Source organism: Capricornis sumatraensis, chromosome 6 (assembly GCF_032405125.1).
Source record: "Capricornis sumatraensis isolate serow.1 chromosome 6, serow.2, whole genome shotgun sequence".
Classification (NCBI taxonomy): Eukaryota; Metazoa; Chordata; class Mammalia; order Artiodactyla; family Bovidae; genus Capricornis; species Capricornis sumatraensis.
In genome coordinates, this window is record NC_091074.1 from 56543835 (window position 1) to 56559039 (window position 15205).

The 15205-nt window shown below is 39.8% G+C and overlaps 1 protein-coding gene across 1 annotated transcript in view; it reads left to right on the plus strand.

The window, feature by feature from the left end:
- Positions 1-15205, plus strand: part of GDA (guanine deaminase) — a 118140-nt gene that overhangs the window by 61356 nt on the left and 41579 nt on the right. Inside the window, exon 2 of the mRNA XM_068974417.1 lies at positions 5009-5097. Within this exon, the coding sequence (XP_068830518.1) occupies positions 5009-5097 (89 nt within the window). The remainder of the gene's footprint in view (positions 1-5008; positions 5098-15205) is intronic.

The following is a 15205-nucleotide window of genomic DNA, read 5'->3' on the forward strand; positions in this document are numbered from 1 at the left end:
AAATGCCCGAGCTGTAGCCATGATGTGAAGGTCATAAACTTCATGTGTTCATAAACAGATCACTGAAAATGAGTTCATGGAAATAAATCCTATGATCTTGAAAGGATTGTCCATGTTGATATGATAAGGAGTGAAGGCAGGGCTTGCAGTGGACAGAAAGAGTGTGGGGCAGGCATTAACAGATGGGAACAATGAGAGAAGGGCTGGTAAAGCAGAAGAACAAGGAGAGGAAGAATGCTTTGAAAGCCAAAAGGAGCAGGTCTTAAAGGAGCTTTGTAGGTTTGCAAAAAGATGCAGGAAGCATGGTTTAGAAATGGCCATCGTGGGTATGGAAACTCATTGCCTGACCCTGATATATGAATACTTGCCATTTGAGAAGTGTAGGGGAGGCCATGTCCTCAGAGAAGAGCCCCAGTTATCAGGAGGCAGAAACTAAGAGGAGATATTGAAGACAGGGGAATTTGCTATTTATGGATGGACAGTAACAAGAGGATTAGAGAAGGAAGTGGCAACCCACTCCAGTGTTCTTGCCTGGATAATCCCAGGGACAGGGGAGCCTCGTGGGCTGCCATCTATGGGGTTGCACAGAGTCGGACACGACTGAAGTGACGCAGCAGCAGCAGCAGCAGCAGTAACAAGAGGTCATAGTGGAGTGGAGAGTGGTGGAGCAGGTCACGAACAAGGTACTAGAACAGAGCTTTATGAAGATAATGCTATAGATTGGGATCCCTGCTGTGTATTTGAGAAGTAGGTGAATTCAAGTTTTCATGTTGATGAAGGAAACTGAAAAGAAGGCAGGTGGATTTATTCCGATGGTGTCTGAGGAGTAGGGCCCTTGCATAACTATTTAACATCAGCTATAAGTTCATTGAAGGTGTGTCTTGCTTAGTTGAAGTAATTGAGGCTTATATACTGCACACATGCTGAATTATTATTTTAACATATGTTTGCTTTTTATTGTCAGTATATCATTGGGATTATTTTTGCATCTGTTGTTGTTAGGTTACTAAGTCATGTCTGACTCTTTGCGACCCATGGACTGCAGCATGCCAAGCTTCCCTGTCTTTCACTGTCTCCTGGAGTTTGCTCAGATTCATGTTCACTGAATTGATGATGCTATCTAGCCATCTCATCCTCTGCCACCCTCTTCTCCTTCTGCCTTCACTCTTTCTTAGCATCAGGGTCTTTTCCAATGAGTCAGCACTTTGCATCAGGTGGCCAAAGTATAGAAGCTTCAACTTTAGTCCTTCCAATGAATAATCAGGATTGATTTCCTTTAGGATTGACTGGTTTGATCTCCTTGCTGTCCAAGGGACTCTCAAGAGTCTTTTCTAGCACCACAATTTGAAAGCATCAATTCTTTGGCACTAGGCCATCTTAATGGTCCAACTCTCACATCCTTACATGACCACTGGAAAAACCATAGCTTTAACTACATGGACCTTTGTCGGCAAAGTGGTGTCTCTGCTTTTTAATATGCTGTCTAGGTTTGCCATAGCTTTTCTTCCAAGGAGCAAGCATCTTTTAATTTCCTGGCTGCAGTAACTATCTGCAGTGATTTTGGAGCCCAAGAAAATAAAATCTGTCACTGTTTCCACATTTTCCCCTATTTCCCCTTTCTTTTTGCCATGAAGTGATGGGACCGGATACTGCAATTATACTGCAATCTTAGTTTTTTGAATGTTCAGTTTTAAGCCGGCTCTTTTATTACTCTACTCTTTCACCTTCATTAAGAGGCTCTTCAGTTCCTCTTTGCTTTCTAATATTAGAGTGGTATCATCTGCATATTTGAGGTTGTTGATATTTCTTTCTGCAATCTTGATTCCAGTTTGTAATTCATTCAGCTGAGCACTTTGCCTGATGTACTCTACATAGAAGTTAAATAAGCAGGGTGACAATATACAGCCTTGATGTACTCCTTTCCCAATTTGGAACTAGTCCATTGTTACTTCTTGAACTGCATACAGGTTTCTCAGGAGACAGGTAAAGTGGTCTGGTATTCCGAACTCTTTAAGAAATTTCCAGTTTGTTGTGATGCACACAGTCAAAGGCCTTTGCATAGTCAATGAAGCAGAAGTAGATGCTTTTCTAGAATTCTCTTGCTTTCTCTATATCTAATGACTTTTGGCAATTTGATCTCTGGTTCCTTTGCCTTTTCTAAATCCAGCTTATACATCTGGAAGTTCTTGATTCAAGTACTGCTGAAGCCCAGCTTGAAATATTTTGAACATTACCTTGCTAGCATATGAAATGAACACAATTATGCAGTAGTTTGAACATTCTTTGGCATTGCCCTTCTTTGAATTGGAATGAAAACTGACCTTTTCCAGTCCTGTGGCCAGTGCTGAGTTTTCTGAATTTGCTGACATACTGAGTGTAGCACTATAATAATGTCCATTTAAGACTGTAAATAGCCCAGCTGGAATGCTATTACCTCCACTAGCTTTGTCTATAGTAATGGTTCCTATAGCCTACTTGACTTCACACTCCAGGATATCTGGCTCTAGCTGAGTGACCACACCATCGTGGTCATCTGGGTCATTAAGACCTTTTTTGTATAGTTCTTCTGTTGTGTATTCTCCACCAGGGAAGCCCCTTGCATCTGTATTATTATTATTTATTTAATAATTATATTACAGAGGCATTGGGTTATAATAATTTTCATTCTCTGTGTATCTGTTTTTATGTATATGTATGTGTATTGTCAGGTTTTAGTATGAGGATTGTGGTAGCTTTGTAGAAATAAAGAGGTGTCCATTGTTTTCCATGCTCTGGAACTCTTAGCACAGATATTATATGTTCTTTGTAAGCTGGAAAGAACTTTGTCGTAAAATTCTCTGAATGTGTGCTATCTAATATGATATAATAAGCACCTGGAATGTGGTTAATATGACTGAGGAACTGAACTTTAAAATTTTATCTTTATCTTAAATTTAATTTCTCATTAAAAATTGATACTTATCTTCAGTGTTGCAGTCTTTTAAGAACAACCTGGTTATGTGAGTCTATGTTTTGTAGATTATGTAAAGTCAAAATATATAGATGAGGTATTTCTAATGAAAATTTATCAACCAGATTGAAATATATTTTAAATATAAAACATACCTTGGATTTTAAAGACTAAATATGAAAAAAAGTAAAATTAAAAAATTTTATGTTGATTTTGTATTGACATGATAATCTTTTACCATGGCCACCTATGTTGATAAATAAAACGTCATTAAAGTTAATTTTACTGTTTTATGCTTTTATGCTTTTAGTGTGGTATTGAATTGAATTGAATTGAATTCATCGCTCAGTTGTGTCTGACCCTTTGCGACCCCATGGACTGCAGCCCACCAGGCTCCTCTGTCCATGGGATTTTCCAGGCAAGAGTACTGCAGTGGGGTGCCATTTCCTTCTCCAGGGGATCTTCCCAACCCAGGGATCGAACCCCGGTCTCCCGCATTGTAGGCAGACGTGTTTACCCTCTGAGCCACCAGGGAAGTCAAAATTATAAATGTGGCTTGCATTTGTGATAGGCATTTTATTTCTATTAGACAGCATGGTTCTGAACCATGAGCTTTCCTAAACAGTTAGTAAATCTTCGTTAGTTCCTCACAGAATTACTGGTTCGTTCAGTTTTCCTATATCTCCAGAATAAATTTTGATCATTTATATTTTCCTGAAAAGTATTTGTTTCAAATGTATGAATATAGTACTTTACGAATATTTTCTTCCTCCCTCCCTCCCTTTTTTTTGGTAATGGTAAATGGTAGATCAGCTCTGTTCTGTTTTTGTGATTTTTAATTAACTTTATATCTGCTTTGATTTATTGATTCAAAAATATTTTTGAATCATCAATTTACTTTTTCTTATTTGTAGGAATTACATTTTTCATTTTCTCTTCTGATAAAAATCCCTATTTTTTTATAAAAAGATATCATCAAAGAATAGAGGTCAGTATTTATTTTATTTTTTTATTCCACAAACTTTCCTGCACAATATTGTCTTGCTTCTAACTGTTTAGATACATTTTCTATAAGTATTTTCAATATTTCATGTTCCATGAAACATTTATTTTCATAATTTGAAAATAATGTTTATTGCATAAAGCAGGTTATTTTGTTCACATATATTTCATTTTTCCTTGTCTTTTCTTGCTTTACAATCCACTTTTGTAGAGAAAGCAATCACACTCTACTTAAAAAGAATAAATAGTAGAAAATAATGTATCTAGCATTTAACATGTTCCAGGGATATGCTAACTTCTTAATTAAAATTAAGAATATTTGATCTTCACAGTCACTTTGTGAAGTATGTACTGATGTTAGCCTCAGTTTGCAGATGGGAAAACCAGACAAAGAGGGATTGAGACCTATCCAAGAGTTAGTAAATCTTACCTATTTCTCACCTATTGCGCATGGACTCACAAGCCCCATGTGAGAGATCATTCTGTTAGTGTTTCATGCACAATACTAGAAAATATGGCAGACCTCTTTACAATGGATGTCTAGCATCAGAACATCAACATAGTTCATGCTAAGACTCCATTGTCAGGCAGTTATCACATGCAGTTATATTCAGTGTTAATGAACTGCCCTACGATGTACTCCTGTTGTGCTTCGGGCTTGGGTTCCCTATAATAGCCTAACAAAAATTCATCAGCACTGAGGTGCTTTCTGTAAACAATTGTTTCCCTTAATCATTTTGTGGGGGGGGGGGGGGAGGCGGGGTTAGAAATAGACATCAATTATCCATTTTTAATACCTTGTATTTTCAAATTAGAATTTTTGAAGTCTTACATCTATAGAATGGCAGAAAAAGAGAAATTTCATGCAGTTTATTTCTCTGGACAAGCAAAGACAAATTTCTGTCTTTATCCCTAGTCTATCTCATTTGGTGTCAAATACCCTTTAAAATTAGCTCAGCTATGGTATAGTCCCTTGAAAAATTTAGATATTTAATAACAACAAATGGTCATGGTTCATTAATTTATGATTCTTTTCTTTCTTTCTTTTTTTTAAAGATAGTGTTTTTGGAAGAAGCATCCCAACAAGAAAAGCTGGCCAAAGAATGGTGCTTCAAGTCATGTGAAATAAGAGAACTGAGCCACCAGTAAGTCAGAGTCAACTTCTTCCCTTTTACTTGATGCTATTAACTAGTCTCAAATGCTAAGAACCTGTCTTGAGAGACAGAGAGGTCTTCCTCTTTTTTTGAGGATGGAGATGGGCAAGAGAAGGTAAATAGAGAACATGGAATTGAAAGATGGAAACTTTGAGAATGAGTGGCTGCCATCATTCACTTTCTTCTTCAGCAAATATTTATTGCATTTATTATGTGCAAGAATAGGATCTGGAGGTGAAAATGATATACAGAGTATTGGTGCTTACTAGGTTTATGGCCCATGGTGAAGAGAGAGCATAAACAAGTGCACAGATAGGTAAGCATGACAGTGATGCCTTCTGTAAAGAAAGTAATTAGGGAGCATGATAGAGATAAACTAGTGGGAGGTGAGAGGAGGTTTAGGGAGGAAAAACTCTGACAGCATGCATAAGGAAGTTATTATTCAATCTGTCAGTCATGTCTAACTCTTTGTGATCCCATGGACTGTAGCACACCAGGCCTCCCGGTTCCTCACCATCTCTCAGAGTTTGCTCTAACTCATGTCCATTGAGTTGGTGATGGCATCCAACCATCTCATCCTCTGTCATCCCCTTCTCCTCCTGTCTTCAATCTTTCTGAGCATCAGCATCTTTTTCAGTGAGTCAGGTAGCCAAAGTATTGGAGCTTCAGCTTCAGCATCAGTCCTTCCAATGTATATTCAGGGTTGATTTCCTTTAGGAATGACTGGTTTGACCTCCTTGCAGTCCAAGGGACTCTCAAGAGTCTTCTCCAGCAGAACAGTTTAAAAGCATCAATTCTTTGGCACTCAGCCTTCTTTATAGTTCAATTCTCACATCCGTACATGACTACTGGAAAAACCATAGCTTTGACCATATAGACCTATCTCCAAAAGAGCACTTAAACAACGATTTTATCTTCCAACTACTTTAGTGGTACAGGGCTTCCCAGGTGGCTCAGTGGTAAAGGATCCACCTGCCAATGCAGGAGGTGTGAGTTTGATCCCTGATCTGGGAAGATCCTCTGGAGAAGGAAATGGTAACCACTCCAGTATTCTTGCCTGAGAATATCTGCAAATCAATGAATGTAATACCCTACATTAACAAATTGAAAGATTAAAAACCATATGATTATCTCAATAGATGCAGAGAAAGCCTTTGACAAAATTCAACATCCATTTATGATAAAAGCCCTCCAGAAAGCAGGCATAGAAGGAACATACCTCAACATAATAAAAGCCATATATGATAAGCCCATGCAAACATTATCCTCAATGGTGCAAAATTGAAAGCATCCCCTAAAGTCAGGAAGAAGACAAGGTGCCCACCTTCACCACTACTATTCAACATAGTTTTGGAAGTTTGAGCCACAGCAATCAGAGAAGAAAAAGAAATAAAAGGAATCCAGATTGGAAAAGAAAAAGTAAAACTATCACTATTTGCAGATGACATGATCATCTACATAGAAAACCCTAAAGAAAGGACAGAAATGATATGGACCTAACAGAAGCAGAAGATATTAAGAAGATGTGGAAAGAATACACAGAAGAACTGTACAAAAAAGATCTTCACGACCCAGATAATCATGATGATGTGATCACTAATCTAGAGCCAAACATCCTGGAATGTGAAGTCAAGTGGGCCTTAGAAAGCATCACTACGAACAAAGCTAGTGGAGGTGTGGAATTCCAGTCGAGCTGTTTCAAATCCTGAAAGATGATGCTGTGAAAGTGCTGCACTCAATATGCCAGCAAATTTGGAAAACTCAGCAGTGGCCACAGAACTGGAAAAGGTCAGTTTTCATTCCAATTCTAAAGAATGGCAATGCCAAAGAATGCTCAAACTACCGCACAATTGCACTTATCTCACATGCTAGTAAAATAATGCTCAGAATTCTCCAAGCCAGGCTTCAGCAATACGTGAGCCGTGAACTCCCTGATGTTCAAGCTGATTTTAGAAAAGGTAGAGGAACCAGAGATCAAATTGCCAACATCTGCTGGATAATTGAAAAAGCAAGAGAGTTCCAGAAAAACATCTATTTCTGCTTTATTGACTATGCCAAAGCCTTTGACTGTGTGGATCACAATAAACTGTGGAAAATTCTGAAAGAGATGGGAATACCAGACCACCTCACCTGCCTCTTGAGAAATCTGTATGCAGGTCAGGAAGCAACAGTTAGAACTGGACATGGAACAACAGACTGGTTGCAGATAGGAAAAGAAGTCCGTCAAGGCTGTATATTGTCACCCTGCTTATTCAACTTATATGCAGAGCACATCATGAGAAATGCTGGACTGGAAGAAACACAGGCTGGACTCAAGATTGCCGGGAGAAATATCAATAACCTCAGATATGCAGATGATACCACCCTTATGGCAGAAAGTGAAGAGGAGCTAAAAAGCCTCTTGATGAAAGTGAAAGAGGAGAGTGAAAAAGTTGGCTTAAAGCTCAACATTCAGAAAATGAAGATCATGGCATCTGGTCCCATCACTTCATGGGAAATAGATGGGGAAACAGTGGAAACAATGTCAGACTTTATTTTGGGGGGCCCCAAAATCACTGCAGATGGTGATTGCAGCCATGAAATTAAAAGACGCTTACTCCTTGGAAGAAAAGTTATGACCAACCTAGATAGTATATTCAAAAGCAGAGACATTACTTTGCCAACTAAGGTCCATCTAGTCAGGGCTATGGTTTTTCCTATTGTCATGTATGGATGTGAGAGTTGGACTGTGAAGAAGGCTGAGCGCTGAAGAATTGATGCATTTGAACTGTGGTGTTGGAGAAGACTCTTGAGAGTCCCTTGGACTGCAAGGAGATCCAACCAGTCCATTCTGAAGGAGATCAACCCTGGGATTTCCTTGGAAGGAATGATGCTAAAGCTGAAACTCCAGTACTTTAGCCACCTCATGTGAAGAGTTGAGTCATTGGAAAAGACTCCTATGCTGGGAGGGATTGGGGGTAGGAGGAGAAGGGGATGACAGAGGATGAGATGGCTGGATGGCATCATGGACTCGATGGACATGAGTCTGAGTGAACTCTGGGAAATGGTGATGGACAAGGAGGCCTGGCATGCTGTGATTCATGGGGTCGCAGAGAGTCGGACACGACTGAGCGACTGAACTGAACTGAACTGAACTGAACTGAAAGACTCCACCAGAAAATTACTAGAGATAATCAATGAATATAGTAAAGTTGCAGGATATAAAATTCACACACAGAAATCCTTGAATTCCTATACAGTAGCAATGAGAAAACAGAAGTATTAAGGAAACAATTCCATTCACCATTGCAACAAAAAGAATAAAATACTTAGGAATAAATATACCTAAGGGAAAAAAAAACACTATATATAGAAAACTCTAAAACACTGATGAAAGAAATCAAAGAGGACACAAATAGATGGAAAAATATACCATGTTCATGGATTGAAAGAATCAATTTAGTGAAAATGAGTATACTACCCAAAGCAATCTATAGATTCAATGCAATCCCTGTCAAGCTACCAATGGTATTTTTCACAGAGCTAGGACAAATAATTTCACAATTTGTATGGAAATACAAAAAAACCCTTGAATAGCCAAAGCAATCTGGAGAAAGAAGAATGGAACTGGAGGAATCAACTTGCCTGACTTCAGACTATACTACAAAGCTACAGTCATCAAGACAGTATGGTACTGGCACAAAGACAGAAATATAGATCAATGGAACAAAATAGAAAGCCTGGAGATAAATCCACACACCTATGGACACTTTATCTTTGACAAAGGAGGCCAGAATATACAATGGAGAAAAGACAATCTCTTTAACAAGTGGTGCCGGGAAAACTGGTCAACCACTTGTAAAAGAATGAAACTCAAACACTTTTTTATGCCATACACAAAAATAAACTCAAAATGGATTAAAGATCTAAATGGAAGACCAGAAACTATAAAACTCCTAGAGGAAAACATAGGCAAAACACTCTCTGATATAAATCACAGCAGGATCCTCTATGACCCACCTCCCAGAATATTGGAAATAAAAACAAAAAATAAACAAATGGGACCTAATTAAACTTAAATGCTTTTGCACAACAAAGGAAACTATAACCAAAGTGAAAAGACAGCCTTCAGAGTGGGAGAAAATAATAGCAAATGAAGCAACTTACAAAGAATTAATCTCAGAAATATATAAGCAACTCCTGCAGCTCAATTCCAGGAAAATAAATGAACCAATCAAAAAATAGGCCAAAGAACTAAACAGACATTTCTCCAAAGAAGACATACAGATGGCTAACAAACACATGAAAAGATACTCAATATCACTCATTATCACAGAAATGCAAATCAAAACCACAGTGAGGTACCATCTCACACCAGTCAGAATGGCTGCTATCAAAAAGTCTACAAACAATAAATGCTGGAGAGGGAGTGGAGAAAAGGGAACTCTCTTACATTGTTGGTGGGAATGCAAACTAGTACAGCCACTATGGAGAACAGTGTGGAGATTCCTTAAAAAACTGGAAATAGAACTGCCATACGACCTGGCAATCCCACTGCTGGGCATACACACTGAGGAAAGCAGAATTGAAAAAGACACATGTACCCTAATGTTCATCACAGCACTATTTATAATAGCCAGGACATGGAAGTAACCTAGATGTCCATTGGCAGACGAATGGACAGGAAAGCTGGTGTACATATACACAATGAAATATTACTCGGCCATTAAAAAGAATGCATTTGAATCAGTTCTAATGAGGTGGATAAAACTGGAGCCTATTATACAGAGTGAAGTAAGTCAGAAAGAAAGACACCAATACAGCATATTAATGTATATATATGGAATTTAGAAAGATGGTAACGATGACCCTGTGCAAGACAGCAAAAGAGACACAGATGTAAAGAACAGATTTTTGGACTCTGTGGGAGAAAGCAAGGGTGGGATGATTTGAGAGAATACCATTGAAACATGTATATTACCATGTGTGAAACAGATTGCCAGTCCAGGTTCGATGCATGATACAGGGTGCTCAGGGCTGGTGCACTGGGATAACCCTGAGGGATGGGATGGGGAGGGAGGTGGGAGGGGGGGTTCAGGATGAGGAACACATGTACACCCATGGCTGATTCATATCAATGTATGGCAAAAATCACTACAGTATTGTAAAGTAATTTGCCTCCTATTAAAATAAATACATATTAAAAAAAGAAATGGGAATACTCTTTTTAAATTCAAAGATTTTGTCTGGGTTTAGGCCAAGTATGTTTTCAAAGTCAATAAAACTTCCAAAGTCAACCAAATAGTTTTCATTCTACTAACACTTTAAGGGTTTAGAATAATGTACTGAGAACACTCAATTAGGAATCAGAACACCTGGCATGAATCCTCACCCTACAGCTTTGTAGCTGTTAGATGGAAAGCAGGCTCTTCCCCTCTTTGAGCTTGTCTCCTGGGCTGTTAGCTAAGGATTGTCCTAGATGGTGTAGATACCTTCATCCACTGCAGCACATCTGTGAACTGTGTTTCCCCTAAGGCTTTGAGGCAGAAAAGCTGGTGACAGTCCAGAGAGATGGGGGACTGGCCCTAAAGTTTTATTACACTTTACATTTATACTCACATCTCTTACCTCCTTCTCTCTCCTTGCTGCCTCTCATGGGCTTAGAAGTATGCAGCCAACAGGCATGCAGATGAATCAGTGGTCATGGAGATCACTCCACCTCTGCTGTTACCATCTGCTTCCTCTTGGAGCATTTTCACCAGAATATATGTTGAAGAACAAATGACATTTATAAGTCACCTTCTTGCATGCTTTTATCGTGAAGGATCCCAAGAAGCTTTGGGAGTAAATGAGATGAAGTTGGGAAAGTGAGAGGATGGTGGAGTGTCCAGAGAGTCTGGATCGAGGTGAATGCATCTGTGGATTTTATATTCTCTTGTTCCCTCTTTACGAGGCTGCTCTTGGAGTTAAATCCATCTAACAAATGTACATTCCAGGAGACCTATATGTACTACACATAGAAAAGTGACAAGGGAAGAAAAAAATTAAATCAGCATGGTGTGGATTTTTTTTTAATGAAAATTATAACTGGAGCACTCAGCAGTGCTTTGATGGGAGTGGATCACACTGTGACCATGGACCACACAGACATGGCAGAGCCAGGATTAGAGTGAGGCATTCACCTTGAACACCAGAATTTAAGGGTGGGGAGGGCAAAAAACTTAGTAATCAAGATAAATAATAGTGTACTGCAGTATTTTTAAAAATCAAATTTAATGCAAAAACTCCACAATGAACAAATACCGAAATTTTTAATAAGTACAACATGTTGTTGTTATATCATACCCTTGCATTTTTTTGTACATCAAAAGAGTGGTTTTCAAACAGCCTGGGGTTCCCAGGCCCTTGAAACCATCACATCCCCTGCAGGACATGTTGATGAGGGTAGTAAATTGTATGAGTGCAGACAGATTGGGTAACTCAGACTTTTAAATAGAGAGTCATGTGTGTTGATTGTAGGGTAGGGCTTTTACTAGCATTTTCCAGTTGATTAAAAGACAGGTGGATGTTCTGATAAATGTACATAGAAGCACATATTGTTCTTTTCCCTCAGGTTCTGATCAGGCCTAGCCAGCACTCCAGATTTAGAATGTGAAGTTGATGGTTTTTATCAGGGGAAAGTTGAGATTTTTATAAGGAAATTAGGATAGTGATTAAGTAAAGTGAAAAGAGGAAAGTGGAAGAGTATAATAGGATGAGAAAGGAGAGCTTTTTCATCTTATCCTGCTTCAGCCTCCAAACCCCTCTGCTTTGCCTCCAGTTTGACTTTTGATGATGACGGTTTAGCTTCAAGTGATGTCTTGAGTGGAGAACTGAGTTGTAAGCCTGGCTGGGCCACTAATGAGATTGCCACCCTCAAACTTCCTTTTATTCTTTCTGTAAGGTGAGTAGCTGGGCTCAGTGACTGCTTATCTCAATACAGCCCTGACAGTCCACATTCCTGCATACACTGCTTTCTGTTTTAATCTTGGACTCTACCTTTGATAAGTGAATGTTTCTATTAATAAGCATTTCATAATACTTTGTTTCCTAAAAAAGGACTGCTAGGTTTCTGGACGAAAGTTAAACTTTTGACATGATAAATCCTCACTCCCTGTTGCCTCTGAAGACGTTGTCCCCTGCCTTATGTCCTTCTTCCATCTCTGCTATCTTCATAACATGCTCAGGTTTCTCCTACATGGGAAACAAAAGTGACTTTCACTCTTCCGCTATATTACCATTCTAACCTTCACTACCAAAGAGTTTTTGTCCAGTCATTTCTGTCTCCACTTGTCTTTCCTATTCATGGTGTTCTCGTCAGCACCTAGGACAGTAACTAAGACATACTTGGACTGGGTAAGCACTTAGGTAATGAAGTGCTTGCCCACGTGAAATCAGGTGTCTCCGCAGTCACTGTATGGAAATGAGTGCTCTCTCAGGGTCCTGACTCTTGCAGTTTTTGACAGTGGTCACTGTCCTTCCCTTCATTGCTGTCCTCGACAGCTCTCTATCATGAGTCTCTATCTTCCTGACAGTGATTGTGCCTGGATTGAGCATGGCCTTCTCGTCCTCAATCTTACTCTTTTAAGTGGAGGGTACTGCTCAAGGCTTAGTTTTAGCTTTGTTCTTTCTTCTACAGAAATCTCTTATACCACCAACTCCTAGGGTTACCTAATCAGGGGAGACTGTCAGATCTGAATCCCATTTATAACTCTGTGACCTCTTAACCCATGTGTTCAATTGTTTTTTGGAGACTTGGAGGTCATACTTTGTAGGCTTAGTATGACATTGCCCCTCCCTCATAATAGACTTTCCTGATAAGTTCTCTGTACTTTATGTCATATGTTCAGCCACACATGCTCAAAAACTTACTCTGTTTGACTCCAGAGCTGAAGTTGAATGATTACTGTTATCTAGCTATTTAAATTTCTCTATCTTTAGGTTTTGGAGAAGGCAATGGCACCCCACTCAGGTACTCTTGCCTGGAAAATCCTATGGGCAGAGGAGCCTTGTAGGCTGCAGCTCATGGGGTCACTAAGAGTCTGACATGACTGAGCAACTTCACTTTCACTTTTCACTTTTTACTTTTCATGCATTGGAGAAGGAAATGGCAACCCACTCCAGTGTTCTTGCCTGGAGAGTCCCATTGACAGAGGAGCCTGGTGGGCTGCCATCTGTGGGGTTGCACAGAGTTGGACACGACTGAAGTGACTTAGCAGCAGGAGCAGCAGCAGATTTAGGTTTACTCTTTTGTGGCTGGGGATCACAGTACTATTTCATGTGTTTATTGTGAGTATTATATCATCTTCACAACTATTTTTTTTCTTGGTGCTTTCCATTACCAAGGCACTGTATTTACAAATGCTAACTCAATCCTCACAACAGCCCTATTGTGAAACTACTATCTCCATTTTATATGGGGAAACTGAGTCACAGAAAGGTTAAATAATATGTTGAATATACCACTGCCATTTTATCAGTTCAGTTCAGTTCAGTCGCTCACTTGTGTCTGACTCTTTGTGACCCCATGAATTGCCCCACACCAGGCCTCCCTCTCCATCAACTCCCGGAGTTCACCCAAACTCATGTCCATTGAGTCAGTGATGCCATCCAGCCATCTCATCCTCTGTCGTCCCCTTCTCCTGCCTCCAATCCCTCCCAGCATCAGAGTCTTTTGCAATGAGTCAACTCTTCACATGAGGTGGCCAAAGTTTGGAGTTTCAGCTTTAGCATCATTCCCTCCAAAGAACACCCAGGACTCATCTCCTTTAGGATGGACTTGTTGGATCTCCTTGCAGTCCAGGGGACTCTCAGAGTCTTTTCCAACACCACAGTTCAAAAGCATCCATTCTTTGGTGCTCAGCTTTCTTCATAGTCCAACTCTCACATCCATATGTGACCACTGGAAAAACAATAGCCTTGATTAGACAGACCTTTGTTGGCAAAGTAATGTCTCTGCTTTTTAATATGTTGTCTAGGTTGGCCATAACTTTCCTTCCAAGGAGTAAGCATCTTTTAATTTCATGGCTGCAATCACCATCTCTAGTAATCTTGGAATCCAAAAAAATAAAGTCTGCCACTGTTTCCACTGTTTCCCCATCTATATGCCATGAAGTGATGGGACCAGATGCCATGATCTTCGTTTTCTGAATGTTGAGCTTTAAGCCAACTTTTTCACTCTATTCTTTCACTTTCATCAGGAGGCTTTTTAGTTCCTCTTCATGTTCTGCCATAAGGGTGGTGTCATCTGCATGTCTGAGGTTATTGATATTTCTCCCAGCAATCTTGATTCCAGCTTGTGTTTCTTCCAGCCCAGCGTTTCTCATGATGTAGTCTGCATATAAGTTAAATAAGCAGGGTGACAATATACAGCCTTGACGTACTCCTTTTCCTATTTGGAACCAGTCTGTTGTTCCATGTCCAGTTCTAACTGTTGCTTCCTGACCTGCACATAGGTTTCTCAAGAGGCAGGTCAGGTGGTCTGGTATTCCCATCTCTTTCAGAATTTTTGACAGTTCATTGTGATCCACACAGTCAAAGGCTTTGACATAGTAAATAAAGCAGATATAGATGTTTTTCTGGAACTCTCTTGCTTTTTCGATAATCTAGCGGGTGTTGGCAATTTGATCTCTGGTTCCTCTGCCTTTTCTAAAATCTGCTTGAACATCTGGAAGTTCACGGTGTACATATTGCTGAAGCCTGGCTTGGAGAATTTTGAGCATTACTTTACTAGTGTGTGCTGCTGGTGCTGCTAAGTCACTTCAGTCATATCCAACTCTGTGTGACCCCAGAGACGGCAGCCCACCAGGCTCCCCCGTCCCTGGGGTTCTCCAGGCAAGAACACTGGAGTGGGTTGCCATTTCCTTCTCCAAAGCAGGAAAGTGAAAAGTGAAAGTGAAGTCGCTCAGTCGTGTCCGACTCTTAGCAACCCCATGGACTGCAATTGTGCAGTAATTAGAGCATTCTTTGGCATTGCCTTTCTTTGGGATTGGATTGAAAACTGACCTTTTCCAGTCCTGTGGCCACTGCTGAGTTTTCCAAATTTCCTGGCATATTGAGTGCAGCACTTTCATAGCATCAT